This window comes from Lepisma saccharinum, chromosome 23 (genome assembly GCF_977018435.1).
Source record: "Lepisma saccharinum chromosome 23, izLepSacc3.1, whole genome shotgun sequence".
Lineage (NCBI taxonomy): Eukaryota > Metazoa > Arthropoda > Insecta > Zygentoma > Lepismatidae > Lepisma > Lepisma saccharinum.
Genome location: NC_139251.1, coordinates 46,784,042 through 46,799,619, shown reverse-complemented (window position 1 = coordinate 46,799,619; position 15,578 = coordinate 46,784,042). Strand labels below are relative to the sequence as shown.

General features: G+C 36.3%; 1 protein-coding gene across 2 annotated transcripts in view; it reads right to left on the bottom strand.

Annotated features, from left to right (window-relative positions):
* Window positions 1-15,578, bottom strand: part of Sardh (Sarcosine dehydrogenase) — a 67,131-nt gene that overhangs the window by 11,773 nt on the left and 39,780 nt on the right. For both annotated transcript variants that reach the window (XM_083144569.1, XM_083144568.1), the window contains exons 9-15: window positions 14,764-14,908; window positions 13,339-13,480; window positions 12,870-13,064; window positions 9,628-9,876; window positions 5,535-5,683; window positions 3,411-3,667; window positions 1,808-1,970 (exon numbers count right to left, since the gene is read on the bottom strand). In XM_083144569.1, coding sequence (XP_083000695.1) covers window positions 1,808-1,970; window positions 3,411-3,667; window positions 5,535-5,683; window positions 9,628-9,876; window positions 12,870-13,064; window positions 13,339-13,480; window positions 14,764-14,908 — 1,300 coding nt within the window. The remainder of the gene's footprint in view (window positions 1-1,807; window positions 1,971-3,410; window positions 3,668-5,534; window positions 5,684-9,627; window positions 9,877-12,869; window positions 13,065-13,338; window positions 13,481-14,763; window positions 14,909-15,578) is intronic.

Sequence of the window (15,578 nt, the reverse complement as noted above, 5' to 3'; positions counted from 1 at the left end):
TTCATGTGGAGCTATACTGAGCTGTATCTGCTTCCAATAAAACTTGGTGAACTAGTCTTGAAAATGTATGTTTTTGTTTCTATCTACTCCTTACCATATTAAAATAAGACACTTTGACCCCTTGTATTAATGACCGGTTGAACTTTGCCTTATGATTTGCACACACAGGAGGTGTATTATAGAGAAATATAAGTGAAAAATTAAGAATTAACGAGGACTCGAACCTGGGTGTCTGGCATATTGGGCCATTGCTTTACCATATAAGCTGACAGCAAGGTCATGGTATTCCAGAGACCAAGATTTTAGTCCTTGTGAAGCCTGCATTTTTCACTTAATTTTTTACTTGGTACAAATGTACTTTGTCTAATGACTTTAAAATATTAATCTGTAAACATTTTATATGCAAGAAATTGTCATTTTTTAAATGCAGTGTATGAATTTACATCTTAATAAAATTATCTCAAACTCAGAACATTGCACTGACAGTAATAAAAAAAAAATTCAATTAATATTCCTACTTAATATGATACATTTGACAGATTTTGAGTTTTGATTACAAGTCATATTCTTATTTGTGCCAATATTCTCTCCCACTTTCTTACTTATTGTTCACAACATTTTTAATTATAATATTCAAGTTTTAATTATCTCTAAAAGTTATATTAACTAATTTCAAGGCCTCCCTGATGTCGCAGTGGTAGAGTCATCACCTTGTAATCAAGGGGTTCCGGGTTCGATACCCGGTGGAGGCATATAGTGGTTTGGATCCCTCTTTAAATTGTAGGTCCAGTCCCGATTAGCCTTACTGTGCATAAAGTGGACTTAAAACACCAACTCAATCAATCAACTAATTTAAAGGAGAAAATAGAATTAATCTAATCAGGAAACAGGAAGAGTTTTCAGATATTTTGGTCTTAAACTTGTATATAAATCCCCTCCAACATTTATTTAACTTAACACAAAAGAACTGAGTTCACCAGGGTTTAATTGAAATGGAAGAAACCAGAAGAGTAAGGAAATTATTTCAAATGAAGGTAATTTGATCATTGAAGAAAAATAGAAAGCGCAAGGAGGAAAACTGAGGAAGCTCAATATATCTTTTCATATTGTGATTTCATTATCGAATACAAGTTATATACAAAATTATAATTTTCTATTATGAAATTTAATTTTTCTGCCTTTAGGTCCAACTGAGAAATTCAGTTAATAAAAAGTAAATTTTAAGTGTCATATAATAAATATAGACATCAATACTGGAAGTATTTTTGTAGTTCTGGCTGTTTTCCGGATTTCTTGAGTATGTTGGTTTTGTCAAACGTGATTGATTGATATTTCTTATCCCAGGAGCATTAGTGCATGGAGAACTTATGTAAGAGGTATTTTGAACTGAAAACTATTCTCTTTCCATACCTGAAGCACTTACATTTTCCACACTAGGTAGATGACCACCTCTCATATGATGTAAATAATTTTGAATTTAGAATGTGTGTAATAGATGTTTAAAAAATGCACTGACAAGCCATGATTTTTCAAATAGCATGACACATAGGAGCCTCACAAAATAAATCACATCTCATTCTATATTCTGTCAGTAAAAACATGTATTTTAAAACTAGTATGAGACCACTATATTATCGTACATAGTACTAAACATGCAGTCGGTGTGAAAAACAAGATGGTGCATAAAGGACTGGGCTCGAGCATGCCTACACAATGATTCATTACACTTTTGTTTTCGTATCAGATCTGATCCACCTCTTGGAGGTTAAGCATTGATTCATTCATTTTTATTTTTGAAATATTTTACCTGTCAATTGATAATAGAGCGAGACGTTTATGTAGTCCTTGATTACGAATGCTATCCACTGCTTCCTTTCCAAGATAATCTCCATCCTTCCTGCATGTAAAACCCAGCTTAGCTTCAAATGGGTTGTCGTCAGGCCGCACATCCATATGCCATAGGTGGAAGCCTTACGAAGAGACAGATTAGATTATGCAACCTTTATTTCTAAATTAGAGGATCCACTTTAAACTGTAGGTCCAGTCCCGATTAGCTTTACTGTGCATAAAGCGGACTTAAAACACCGATCCATTCATTTCTAAATTAGGTTGTTGAATGCTTGTGTTAAGTCCACTTTATGCATAGAAAGGTTAATTGGGACTGGACCTACAGTTTAAAGTGGGATCCAAACCATCTTGTGACTCCACCGGGCAGTGGCGTCGCTAAACCCAATCCCTCGATAAGCCCCCCCCCCCCCAATTTTTAGCTATTATTACATACAGTATTTTGAGAAAACATATTTGAACAATTGTTAATGCAGGAACACACCTCTAGATACATATTCCGGGAAAGAATCGTTTCGTTGTGACATAGTTATTTTTAAACCACGATCTTACATCTGACACGTCATGTCTTTAGCTGGCAACAGTGCAAACGATCGCCGTCATTTGTTCTATTTTCACACCGGTTGCTATGCGAGGAAACGGTAGTGGTGCATTTTGTGTTACGGAGTTTGTGATATTGTGTGATTGTTATCAAAGCTTTTTGTGACATTTACTGTTGTTCGTACAACAATGGACAAATTTATTATTCGAAGTAAGCGCCTGAAATCGGAATCTTTAAGTGAATGCAGCACAGCCACAGATTGTCTCTATAAATATAAGGTACCTGCTTCAACAATGGATCACAATAAATGAAATACTTTTGTCAAAAAGTATTAATTATAATCTCGGTATGACCTACATTACTTAGTGTTTCTTGTCCCTTCTGATCAACCTTTGTGTTAGCCCTACACTGAAATTGAAGAGTACCAGAAGCATTTATCAGAAGAACCAATCTTCTTGAGAGCAGTTTTATTCTTCACCAACAGTTTGTAAATCTCCCAGAAAACCTTATCTGACATATCAGACACACAATGTGAAATTTGTCTTGTGAGTTTGTGTCAAGACATTTAAATTCTTGTTGTAATTCCGTATTGAAACTGCTTGTATGCTTCTTGGCCATTCTTATTCACTGCTCTACAAATATCTGAAGACACACAAAACAATACATCTTTTTCAGCATGAAATGTCTCTCAAATTTAGACTTGCTTTTCAAGATAACTCCTAGACCTTTATAAAATGGGACAAATGGTGGCGCTTTTTAATAATATCAACAGGACAACCGGGACACACTTCTAAAAAGGGACTGTCCTGGTCAAAATGGAACATATGGTCACCCTATTAAGAAGGCTAGAGAGTTAGTTAGTAGTTCCTGTGTGTTTGTTCCTTCATGTCATCTCATCGCCATTATTAGTGCCAAAGTGGTGAAAAGTGACATAAAATAAATTATTTGTTTAAGCAATTAGCCCAAAGATACAAAAGTCTATTAATTGCATTGACTTGTATTAAACGAAGATGCATTTTGTTACCTTTTTCAAGACTGAGAGAATCCAATGCTCTGTACCCAGCATTCCGCAGCCCATGCTTCTGCCCTTCTAGCCAAATAGCATTGTAGATGGGCAGACAGTATTGCCTGGGGATGTGCAGTTCCCATCCTAGTTCTCCAACGAAACTCAAACGAACTGCTCGACAGGGATAACCAGCGACTTTTACCATTTTGTGGGTTGAGAATGGGAATGAGTCATTATTGAGGTCTGTGTCCATCAATGGTTCTAGAAGTTTAAGGCTGTAAATTAAGAAAAGAAAAAGAAAATCGTAAGTTAATATACACATATATACAAGGGCCACTATTTATATTTTGAGCCTTGGCAACACTGATTGAAGTTAGGCGCGATTTGACGTTTGCACGGAATCGTCTGGCATTATTGACCATAACGTACTTCAAATGTTTTGTCAATAGCTTCATTTGTGTTGTTTATGTTGCCTTGGAGATTGCGCGACAACAATAAAATGGAATTAACTCGTGAACATTTTCGTGCGATGATTTTTTACGATTTTCGACGTGGATTATCAAGACAAGAGTGCATTGATCAAGTTACTTCCACATTTGGCGATGAAGCCCCATCCTTTGCCACTGTGAAACGCTGGTATAACGAATTTAATCGTGGCCGCCATTCGCTCACCGACGAGATTCGCGAAGGTCGTCCAAAATCAGTTGTTGTTCAAGAAAACATTGATGCTGTGCAAAACTAATACTGCAAGATCGTCATGTGACATACTGTGAGATTGAGGCAACCATAGGCATTAGTTCCACCAGCATATCTAAAATATTACATGATCATTTAGCTGTGAGAAAGGTTATGTTCTCATTGGATCCCACACAATTTGACAAAAACTTAAAAAGACGCTCGCGTCAATTGGTGCAAACAAATGCTCAATAAATACAATCGAGGTGCTTCAAAAGACGTATATAAGATTGTAACAGGTGACGAATCATGGATATATGCATATGAGCTGGAACGTAAACAGCAGTCGACTGTATGGGTGTTTCAAGATGAACCCAATCCAACAAAAGTTGTTCGCGCTCGAAGCACATCGAAACAAATGGTTGCCTGTTTTTTTTTCGGGAAAACTGGTCATGTGGCAACTGTGCCTTTAGAGGAATGTAGAACGGTCAACTCTGAATGGTACACAACAATTTGTTTGCCAGAGGTCTTGGGTCAAATACGGAAAACAAACAAATGCCGTCAGATCATTCTTCATCAAGACAATGCCAGCTGTCACACATCTCGTCTAACAACCGACTTTATGAACAGTCAAAAAATCGAATTGATGGCTCATCCGCCGTACAGTCCTGATTTGGCACCCAATGACTTCTTGTTCCCGAATGTCAAGAATAAATTGCGTGGACAATGATTTTCGTCAGCGGAAGATGCCGTTGATGCGTTCAAAAACCATATTATGGAGGTGTCTCAAGAAGATTGGAAAAACTTCTTTGACAAATGGTTCGAACGAATGCAAAAGTGTATTGACCATAAAGGAGAATACTTCGAAAAACAATAAAGCAGTTTTCAATGCCAAATTCCTGTTTTTTCATTGTTAGGCTCAAAATATAAATAGTGACCCTCGTACTAGAATGATCAAGGTTTCCACTGACCTGGAAAAGTTAAGAAATTTTGAAAATACATGAAAAATCTAGAAAAGTCATAGAAAATAGAAAGCATCCACAGAAAGTTAAAAGGTTGTTGTAATGTATAGGTACGCCAGATAAAACATGTTTGTTCCTATGGGAGTGAGGTTTGTACTGTATATTAAGTGGGATGCCATAATAGCAACTTGCATCCTTTTAGTGATAAAAAAAGAAGATTGGATTAGAAAAATAATGCAGCCGTACCAGAGGAAACAGAGGCTAAGTTGGATGGATGATGTAATGGTGGATCTACGCCAGATGGGGACGAGAGAGCAAAAGCCAAGGAATGGAGAGAAGTGTACTGATATTTTTCAATAAATGTGATGACCCTATATCATCCATCCATAATTATTTTTTGTGTCTATGAAACTTACTACCCATACAATCTTTAGGTTTTACTCTCCACAGATTAATATCCTTAGCAGCATGAAGCTAAAAATATGTAAGAGTATGAGAAAACTACCTGTTGGGGCCCTGTATTGATATCAGTCCCATTTCTTCTGATTTATCCGAAAGTTCAACATGAAAACCTTTCTTCTGAATCTCAGACTTGATGTGTGCCCAGCAGTGCTCAGCCGAACCTCCACCAACAGCAACGTAGAATCCTAAGCCCTGAAAGAGAAAATACTCAAATTTGAACCGCTATTTGTAATAAAAAATGAAACATGCATACAGATTGTTAAAGTAATGAGTTTAAATCCTACTGCCACACTCTCATGAAGAGGTGTAGTTGTAAAATAAACAGTACTGGGACATAGTACTTTTTCAACTGCATCTCAATGACATAAAATAAAAGTAGTAAATAAGTTAAGGGCATGAGGAACAGTTTGTGTCCAGCCAGATGTGAGGACCCTGTACTGCTCCTTCCCCACCAATCTTTCCCTGCGATGAGCTGACGAGAGAGAAGTCCGTCTGCTGGATGCTTGTAGGAGGAGGAGAAAACATAACATTAAGCTAATGGGAGTATTATTTTACTTGTTCTCTATGGAATATCAAACTTCTGATGGCGACGAAAAACATATGAATGGAAAGAGAACAGGCTCAAGATTTCATTTGCGGCTGGAATTTGATTAGACGTAAGTTGAAGTTGCCTCTCCGTAAGGAATATATGGCACCCTGTACATACTTATTCATCATATTTTTCACAGATCGTATCTGGCTTAATGATCAACTTCAAAAACAGCTTCCACTTCCAACATGGGAAGAAATTAATCCTCTCTTTTGCCTCTGTTTTTTTTCCTGTAGAGTTCACATTTCAACGTTATTGAAAGGAATGCCCACCTGGTGTGAAACTGTCCCTCATAGCCTTAAGCTGCACAGTTAATGTATAACATTGACTAATAGATGCCTCAGCTAATTATTATAAATCTCCAGAAGATGAAATTTAAGAAAAAAATCACTAAACTACTCGTACAAAAAAAATACAGTCCTCACCCTGTCAGAAGAGCTGTTTCATCTCAAGTGTTTCCAATAAAATAATAATTATCTTGTACCAAATGCAGTTTACACACGTTATGTGAGTATGTTCCGTTTACAGAATGCAAGAAAGAAAACCGGATACTACATGGGCGAACGAGGAGACTGTGCTTTTACCGTTTTAAGTTTGAAAATGTTTATGTTTTGACTTTTAAATACTTTCGGTAGTTTTTACAAAGAATGAAAGGGGCAGGAAAGTTTTATCAAGACATGGGCAAGTTTTTAGCAACCCTTTTTTACCAAAGTGATACCTATGACTTTATTCCTTGTTCTACACTAATTTGACGTGACAAGAAGTGACCTGAAAGTAACCTGAAGAAGGGAGCAGTCGACTCCCGAAACGTTGTTTTGTAAACGGAACATAATCACATAATGTAAGTAAACTGCATTTTGTATTTTATTAAATACTTATTGTTTTACATAGTGAGTAATTCGCACATGCACAAAACATGAAATTATCTTGTAATTATACAACAAAGGAGTCTTTGTGCTACATTACGTTTTGATTCAACAGACATATAACAAATTAATGTAAAATAAAGCAGAATTAAAAACTAAATATTTACTGTCATTTGTGAGACAGGGTGCACCCACATTACATTAAAAAGTACCAGGCTGTCACCCTCACTGGTGTGTACAAAGGGGAGCTGATGGGGTTGCACACCCTCCCAAAGTTTTGAGAAAATAAAAAACTTCAAATGAATGCATTAAAGAACTCTGGAAAAACTAAGGTGGTAAGTTCAACCGCCCCCACCCCTTTAAAATGCCCCCTATTACCATCTTTGCGTTTGATGAAATATTTTACACCATATGTTGCTTCCCCCTTCCCCAGAATGCAATTATGTAATATCCAGTTTACAATCACAGTCCTCCTGCATATGCTAGTGGGCACCATGTTTACATATAAAGGTACCAGAGTGGCACCCTGTCATGACTACACCACTGCTCTAATGTGTCAAAACTAGGCCCAGCCTGAAAATGGGACATCACCCTCCTTAAAAATCGGTTAGGCCTAATTGTAACAATAATGTCATTATTATTATAAAAAGGTAATAATTATTATAATCTCTGTATATCTTACATAGTGTTTATGCTCTCTTCCAATTAACCTTTGATGTTAGTCCTATGCTGAAGTTGAAAAATGCAGAAGTATTCGTCAAAACGTCTTCTTGTAAACAGCATTATTTTTCACCAATTGTTCATAAAACTCACCGAAAAACTTACCCCACATATCTGACATACAACACGAGATGTGTCTTTTGAGTTTGCGCCAAGACTCAGGACTTTGAATTATTTTTACATGTCCATATTGAAACTACATGTATGCTTCTTGACCATGCTTACACGCCTCTACAAATAACTGCACACACATCAAAACAATACAACCTGCAACGCGAGCTAACAGTACAATACTGTCTGCTAGAATGTTCTCGATGATGAAGAAACATTTTTTATTGTTACGATGTGTTTAAACACAATTCAGCTGTTTTACCATGATGCTAGTTTTAAGAATTGCATCAACATTTCTTTTAGAATTAAATGTCTCGAATGCATGCTTGATTTTCAAGCTAACTCCTACATTTTTATAAAATGGGACATCAACAGGGCGACATCTGAAATGGGAGAACTGTCCCGATCAAAACGGGACATATAGTTACCCTAGTCGAAACACACAGTGAATTGCTTAGTCCTAAAACATGCTTGGTAACCGTTGCCTTTCTCAAGCTAGTGATTGCTTGGCGTCTGTTGTGTCAGGAATATGTCATCTCCTAGACAGCAAGGAGCAAAGGGAAACCAGCAAAACAGCACATGCAAGCATGGTGTTGTCACTGGACAGTTTAATCTTCACTGTTTTATATCTTATTTAAAAAGCACATTTTGCATAATTTTCGTGAGAGTTGTTATGGCTAAACTGTTAAAAATATGAGTTTTGGGCCCATCGGATGGCAAAATTTTATGTGTAATCTAGTTACACTAGAGGGAAAGTATCATTAAAATACTTATATTCCTCTATGGAATTATAAGTTTCATATAATATAAATTAGAGATGAGCCGATATGAAATTTTGGCCGATACCGATAAAGTACCAATATAAAATTTACCGATACCGAAAACCGATATTCTACCAATCTGATATAAAATTAGAAATGGTCCTTGAAGAACCTGAAATGTTCATTAATCTCCTGAATGTGTTTTGAGGTGACTGCAGTGCAAGAGAAGCTAAATATTTAGACATTTACTTTTTAGAAAGGCATGGGAATTCTCCATAAAAATTACAACTAAAATGGCAGAATTTTGCACTAAATTATAAGATATTTATCAATATATCAGATCATAAAATAATCAGTAATTTTACCGATAAACCGATATGCCTATATTGGCCGATACCGATAGAGTACCGATTAATCGGTCCCATCCCTAATATAAATTAATTGAATTAATAATCAAATTATTGCTAATAATTTTTAGCATAAAATTTATTTTATTGTATTACTACGATTACTAATCTATTATTATAGGAAAGGTGAAAAGTGTAGTTTTTAATAAAACTGTTTTTTTTTTTGTTTTTTTGTAGAAACACAATACACTGTAACGAGATATCTTGCAATAATCTTCTGTCTGCCAGATAGATTGTTCTGCCAAGGACACTAACAAAGTAAAAGGGTTGAGAGAATTCAGTTTTATTTTCCATGTAGCTTTCTTTTCCTTCCTCAATAAAAATAAAAAAAGCTAAAATGTGAAAAATTTGCATCGCGTCATTTATAAATATGTATAAATTCAACAGGATTTGGATTAATAAAAGTTGCCATTTTTCACATATAAAGAGAAGAATTCACACATAATTCCAGGAGCCAATAATCATGCATAATTCATGGCATTCAAGAAACTCCTGGTGAATAGCCAACCTGATTATGAAAGAAAGATTTTATATGCATTTTAGGCATACTGACATTCAAAATACAAGTGTAGTACATTGCTAAGCAAGAATTTCAATGGAAATTTATTTAAGGTTAACAGTGAATGATAAGGTATAGTTGTAACTTATAAAAGAAAAAAAAATCAAAGCTCCATGTTCTTACCTGAAAATTTGGACTTGCAGCACCACCATCTCCAGATTCGAGCACACTGACTGTAAGGTCCCCTTCAACTCCTCCTCTCTTGCTGAGCATGCAGGTGTATATGGTGCTTCCAGGACTCCTTTCAGTGTTGCCAGAGAACAACCAATTTGCAGCATGCTGTGCATCTTTGCCGGTTAGGTAAAATTTACCAAAATATGACATATCAAATATTGCCACCTGGTTTCGACAACTCAGGCATTCTTCTCCAATCTGTTGAGAAATAACAAGTGAGTAATTATATCTTGTATGTATGTATGTGTGTACACACACACACACACCATCCTAACACCAGAATTATAATCGTTGTTCTGCTTTAAACATTGTGTTTAAAAAAATGAAATTGCATGCTATGCTTTATTTATACTCTTAATTGTACAGTTTTTGATTTATTATCTTTAGAAATTAATTATTTTTTTAACTGTACGTTATTTTACATTTACTGTAAAATGTATAATCAGGGCATTTTATAAGGAATTCATTTAAACATAGAAGATTTTTTGTTTTTCGTTTTAACTCCACTTTATGCACAGATAGGTTAATTGGAACTGGACCTACAGTATAAAGTGAACCAAATTGTAATGTGCAATACGCGACATAATTCCGCTGCTTATTTATGTAAGTACGTTACGCCAGATTGCAGAGTCATACACTGCAACTTACATTTTCATCCATACACTCTTCCCTCGGAACCCAGTTCTCCCAAACACAAGCTCAGGTAGTCCCATACTACCTGCTTTCTACACAGGGGGTCCCCAGGGACCAACCTTTCAGCGGTGGTACCTTGAGGATTATAGTTGTTCACAATAGCTCAGTCTTGGCTGAGGGAAGAGCAGGGATATTATCTCCGATGGATTCTTCCAGTCCCAACCTGCCCTTTCATCCCCAGCTGCCTTTAAGCACGTGTATACGGAGAAAAATTAAAACCTCCTAAACTTTTGAGTCATATGAAAATTTCGAGGGCGCATACCATTTGCAGGCCCCCAAATACTGTCGGATTTCTATCTTGCTTGCAAAATTTAATGACCTCGATGTGTTTTTACGTTAATGTATGTCCGCCTTAAAGTGGGATCTGAACCACTACGAGCCTCCACCTGGGATCCCTTGATTACAAGGCAACAGTGTTACCACTGGGCAGTCCCCAAACATAGAAGAGGCAAGGAAAAGTATAAGATGGAATTTCAAATATTTTAATGTGCTAACATTAATTGTAACAATCTCAATTATAATACACTGATGTTCAAAACTTAAGGATGAGCCACGTTTGGCCTATAATGTCTCACAGGAGCATCCTGGATATGTGAAATTCATTCTATAGAAACTCTAGTATTTACGGGAATGATGACAGACTCAACACCAACATAAATGAGTCTACAAAATCAGAATTGACTACAAAGTGCTGAGGTTAGAATGCACCACTACCAAAGACAGAACAAAAGTCTTTTGGGACGAAAATTTATTGTTTATTACATATTTGCTCTTATTTGTGTCAGAAACCATCTTTTACTTTAATTCTAAAAATTAAAGAAAATATTTGAACTATACTAATCCAATTAAGAGTTAAGGCAGCTCTATCAAGCAGAAACAATAATTTAACAAATTTTCTGTACTTTCATTTTAGTTATCTTCGCGTTTTATGTACAATTTGCCATTTTTGAGATATTATATTTTTTTAATTTTCAAGGTGAATTTTTGTTGCCATTTTTTCAAGATGACTGCAAACCTACAAGTCAGAGAGTGGTAAACTCTTCAAAATCTGAGACTATAAGGTGTTTCACTGAATGTAGCATTTACTACTGTCAGTCTTTTTTTCCTGTTCCCAAAGCCATCCCGAAATGAAACTTACAACAAGCAGAGATTACATTTAACTGTATAACATACCTTATTCCCACCAAAATTGAAGTCAAAAGTCACATGATATGACATTAAAATGAAAATTTCAATATTTTCATATAAGGCTACTTTTTACTAAAACTATGCTCCCTTAGCTCCAAAACAAGCCCAAGGTGAAAGTTATACCATAATTAAAAGAAAAGTTATGAATTTTTTTTGTTGACCTTGCAAGCATAAATTTGACATTTTCTATAAAGTTGGCTACCCTGATGTATGAACACAGTGTATCACTAATTTTGCACATGTTTTATGAAAATATGAGATGATTAAGTTGGGAGTTGTGATGACTTGGCATGGAATGACCCAATAGGTAAAATTATCAGTAACTTGAGTAATTAATGATTAAGCCATAGCTCACTTGAGACATCTCCAGCTAAGAAAGATATTCTTCACCTCCCTCTGCACACATACAGTGAACGAATACGATCTTCTCCCCCACTGTAATTGACAATGTAGAAAGCCCTAGGTAAATAAAGCATAAGGACAACAACTAGTGGTAAATTGCTGGCTTTCTCTTAAAGTGTGGGAGGATGACAATTTTCCTAGTGGTCACCAAATACAAGGTCTGTTTCAAAAGTAATGAGACTATTTTTGGCAGGCCAGTGAGAAGGGTTAGGGGATGGATCTCTTGGGCATGATGGTTGCCGGGAGGTGTGAGGTATATAGTCTGACACAACTCAGTTGTCTCCGAGCAGTTCCAGCATTTGGATCGCCAGCAAAATGAGAAACTGTTTTGTGTTGCATCATGGCCAAAAATGATGTGCAGTGTGGATTAGCAGTATCCTACAAAAATTTTCATCAAACTGAGTAAATCCGCTACCGACATGCTTGAAATGTTAATACAAGCCTATGGGGACAAGACTTTGTCGAAAGCACGAGTGTACAGGTGGCACAAGGTGTTCAAAGAAGGTAGGTAAAACGTGGAGGATGAACAACACTCAGGGCGCCCATCATTTAGGATGACTTTTATGAAGGCGATCAGGATTTACTCTTATGCTATGTCTTGGATTTCAATGTCTTCACCTTCCAATAGCCACTGCATCACTGCAGATAATGGCATCTCAGAACGGACAAACATGGAGAAGAATTGTCTCCTAACAGTATCACATGTCAGTGCTTCGTTTTCAGTGTCTAGAGCCCTTTACCTCCATTGATCATGATGCCTCCCCATATCTACTCAGCTGCCATATCTATTCCTTTCAATGATGTGTTTCATGTGATACAATGCTATGTTCCTACCGCACACCAGATTGGCTCATAACGTGATGATAAAAACAAGTGAAGATGTGTCTTCATTATTGTGCAATACTTGCCTCTTTGTGATTGACTGGGAAATCAAATGTATAGTCTTTGCGCAGCTCCTTCTTGTACTGCGAGTGATTCAGTGGCTCATTGTAGGCTCCGTACCAGTCATACTTCTCCAGAGGAGCCGGTCCGTCAGTGGAGAACCAACCAGCACGTTCCCAGCCAAGACGTTCTTGGAAGATGCAGCCAGCATTTTGAAGTACCTACAGTAAATATTACTTAATGTCTTATATTTACTTTTTCCTTAATTGACTTCCACTGAACTTGATTCTTTTTTAGACCATAAATTTCTAAGTATTTATGCAACATTATTTCATTACACAGCAATCAATCTTTCAATTGAGTGATTCTCATACATTTATCTTGAAAAAATTTTGATATTGGTAGTTCTTCAATTTCTTATCATCATTTGGGCATGATTCACCAACACACACATTCACTCCTGTGGTATTAGTATGCATAATGTATTTGGTTTACCTGATGTATGGGACTAAATCTAAGATTCCTGCCAGCCAGTGGCTCATCGTGTGGGAACACAATGCTGTAATTCTTGGCATAGCTTTCATGACTTCGTTCCTTTGCCCACTGAAGGTTTCTTTTCTGTTCAGGGCAAAATCGCCTGCAACAGAGGGAAAATGTATTAGAATTTGATGTCTAACTCTAAGCGAACAAATACACTTACCGGTTACAAACACATACCACACACAATGAAAATTTCTATACTTTGCAGCCTGGTTGCATCCTCACTGAAGTACAACACTGAAAATGCAACCAGGTCTTGAAATATAGAAATTTTAATTTTGTGTGGTAAGTGTTTGCCATTTCCTTCCATTTCTATTTATATAACTTTCAGGCTGCTCTTATATTATTTTTTCATGAGTGTGTATGTGTGTGTGGTTGTACTCATGGCTGATGTTTGTACCAAAGTGTTGGTGGATTGGGGTAAAGAGTGAAAACAATCGTTGAAATAGGTATTATGATTAATTCATTCATTTTGTTTATTTTACTTCACTTTTATGTCACTCTTGGAAAATCACAAAGAAGAGTGATGAATAATTTTTCTTGTATGTACGCATTGCTTGCATTGTAGAATTATTTTCCTGTAGTTTACGGTTATTACAAACATAAGAAAACAGTTTTTCATTCTGACGTTTCAGGAGAACACACGCTCCTTTCATCAGCAGACATTTATTTTCATTTTGACTAAAGATACAGTTATAACAATGGTTAGCAATTTTTTAAACAAAAGAATTGTTATATAATGGATGTTGTCAATATTACATTGTTGTAATATAGCAACTTAACTCTGAAAAGAAGCAGCCTGGTTCATTTTTATTTCAGATAAAAATATGATGAGTGATGATACTATGAAATTGATGAAGGAACACTCACAAACACCCATGCCCAGGCCGGGATTCGAAGTTGGAACCTCTGGCATCGTAGCATGCTGTGCTAACCACTCTGCCACGGAGGCTGGCTTAAGTAGGTATTGTGACTGTTGGTATGGGTAACGACAGTGAAATCCAGGTTTTGGGTGGAAGAATGGTTGTTGTTGATCCTGATGATTTTGTGTGTGTGTAGTGGGGGTGGGGGGGGGGTCATGTCCTGACGGGACATTTAGATTCCACTTTGAAGGTCAAGTTCCGATTAGTTTAACTGACCACAAATTGGACCTAAAACAACTACTTGTTTTCTTGATGTAAATACTTGTTATCATATACCTACAGCATATTCTGTGCCACTCCCAGAAAGAAATTCTAAATCTGCCTATAGGTAAGAATATTGTTTTTGTCATCAGTTGAAAGTGGTATTGGCTCAGCTCTACTCCTATCATTTCCATAAAATAAAAGAAAGAAATACTGTAACTGATATTAAAAATATGTTCATATTAATATAACCAACCTGATATCATAATTGAACATATCAAGCTCGGGTCGTCCATGAATTACCCAGAGTGCAAGTTGCTCCCCACACCCTCCACCCAGCATCATACCAGATGAGTTGAATCCACATCCATGATAGAATCCCCTCACATCAGGATCTTCCCCTAATAAAGAAGGAATAAAGTGATTCAAACATTTCACATACTCTATGGAAATATTAATAAATGTAGTCACTATGCAATGCCTTCAGTACAACTACTATATATCAGTGGCACATTCTGAAATGTGGACCTGGTTTACATTGATTGATTGATTTAGTTTATTTTACTTCGAGTTTTGTGCCTCTTGGCTAATTTGCGAAGATGGGGATGATTGATGAAATGATGAAATTGATGAATGGACATTCACAAACAACCAAGCCCAGCAAGATTCGAACCTGGGACCCTTAGCATCACTCGACCACAGGGTGTGGCACCTGGTTTACAGCAACAATTCTTATTTACTTTATATATTTATTATGTATTAATTAAATATAATATAAATAAAATAAAAAGTGGGCATGCAAGTAAATCATGCAATCAAAAACAGAAGTCTGGCAACTGCAAATTTTCCAACAATTTTTATATTATGAAAAAGTTGGTTTACCACGTGAGGATAAAATAAAAACCAGGTTTGAAAACAAATTAGAATCTCCTGATAGTGTAGTGGCTAACACTGTCACCTTGTAATCTAAAGGCTCCTGATTCAATTCTTTGGTTCAGAAGCAACATTAAAAAATAGATTCAGTCTAGACTAATGTTGCCAAGCATAAAGTGAACGTAAAATATTTTTCAC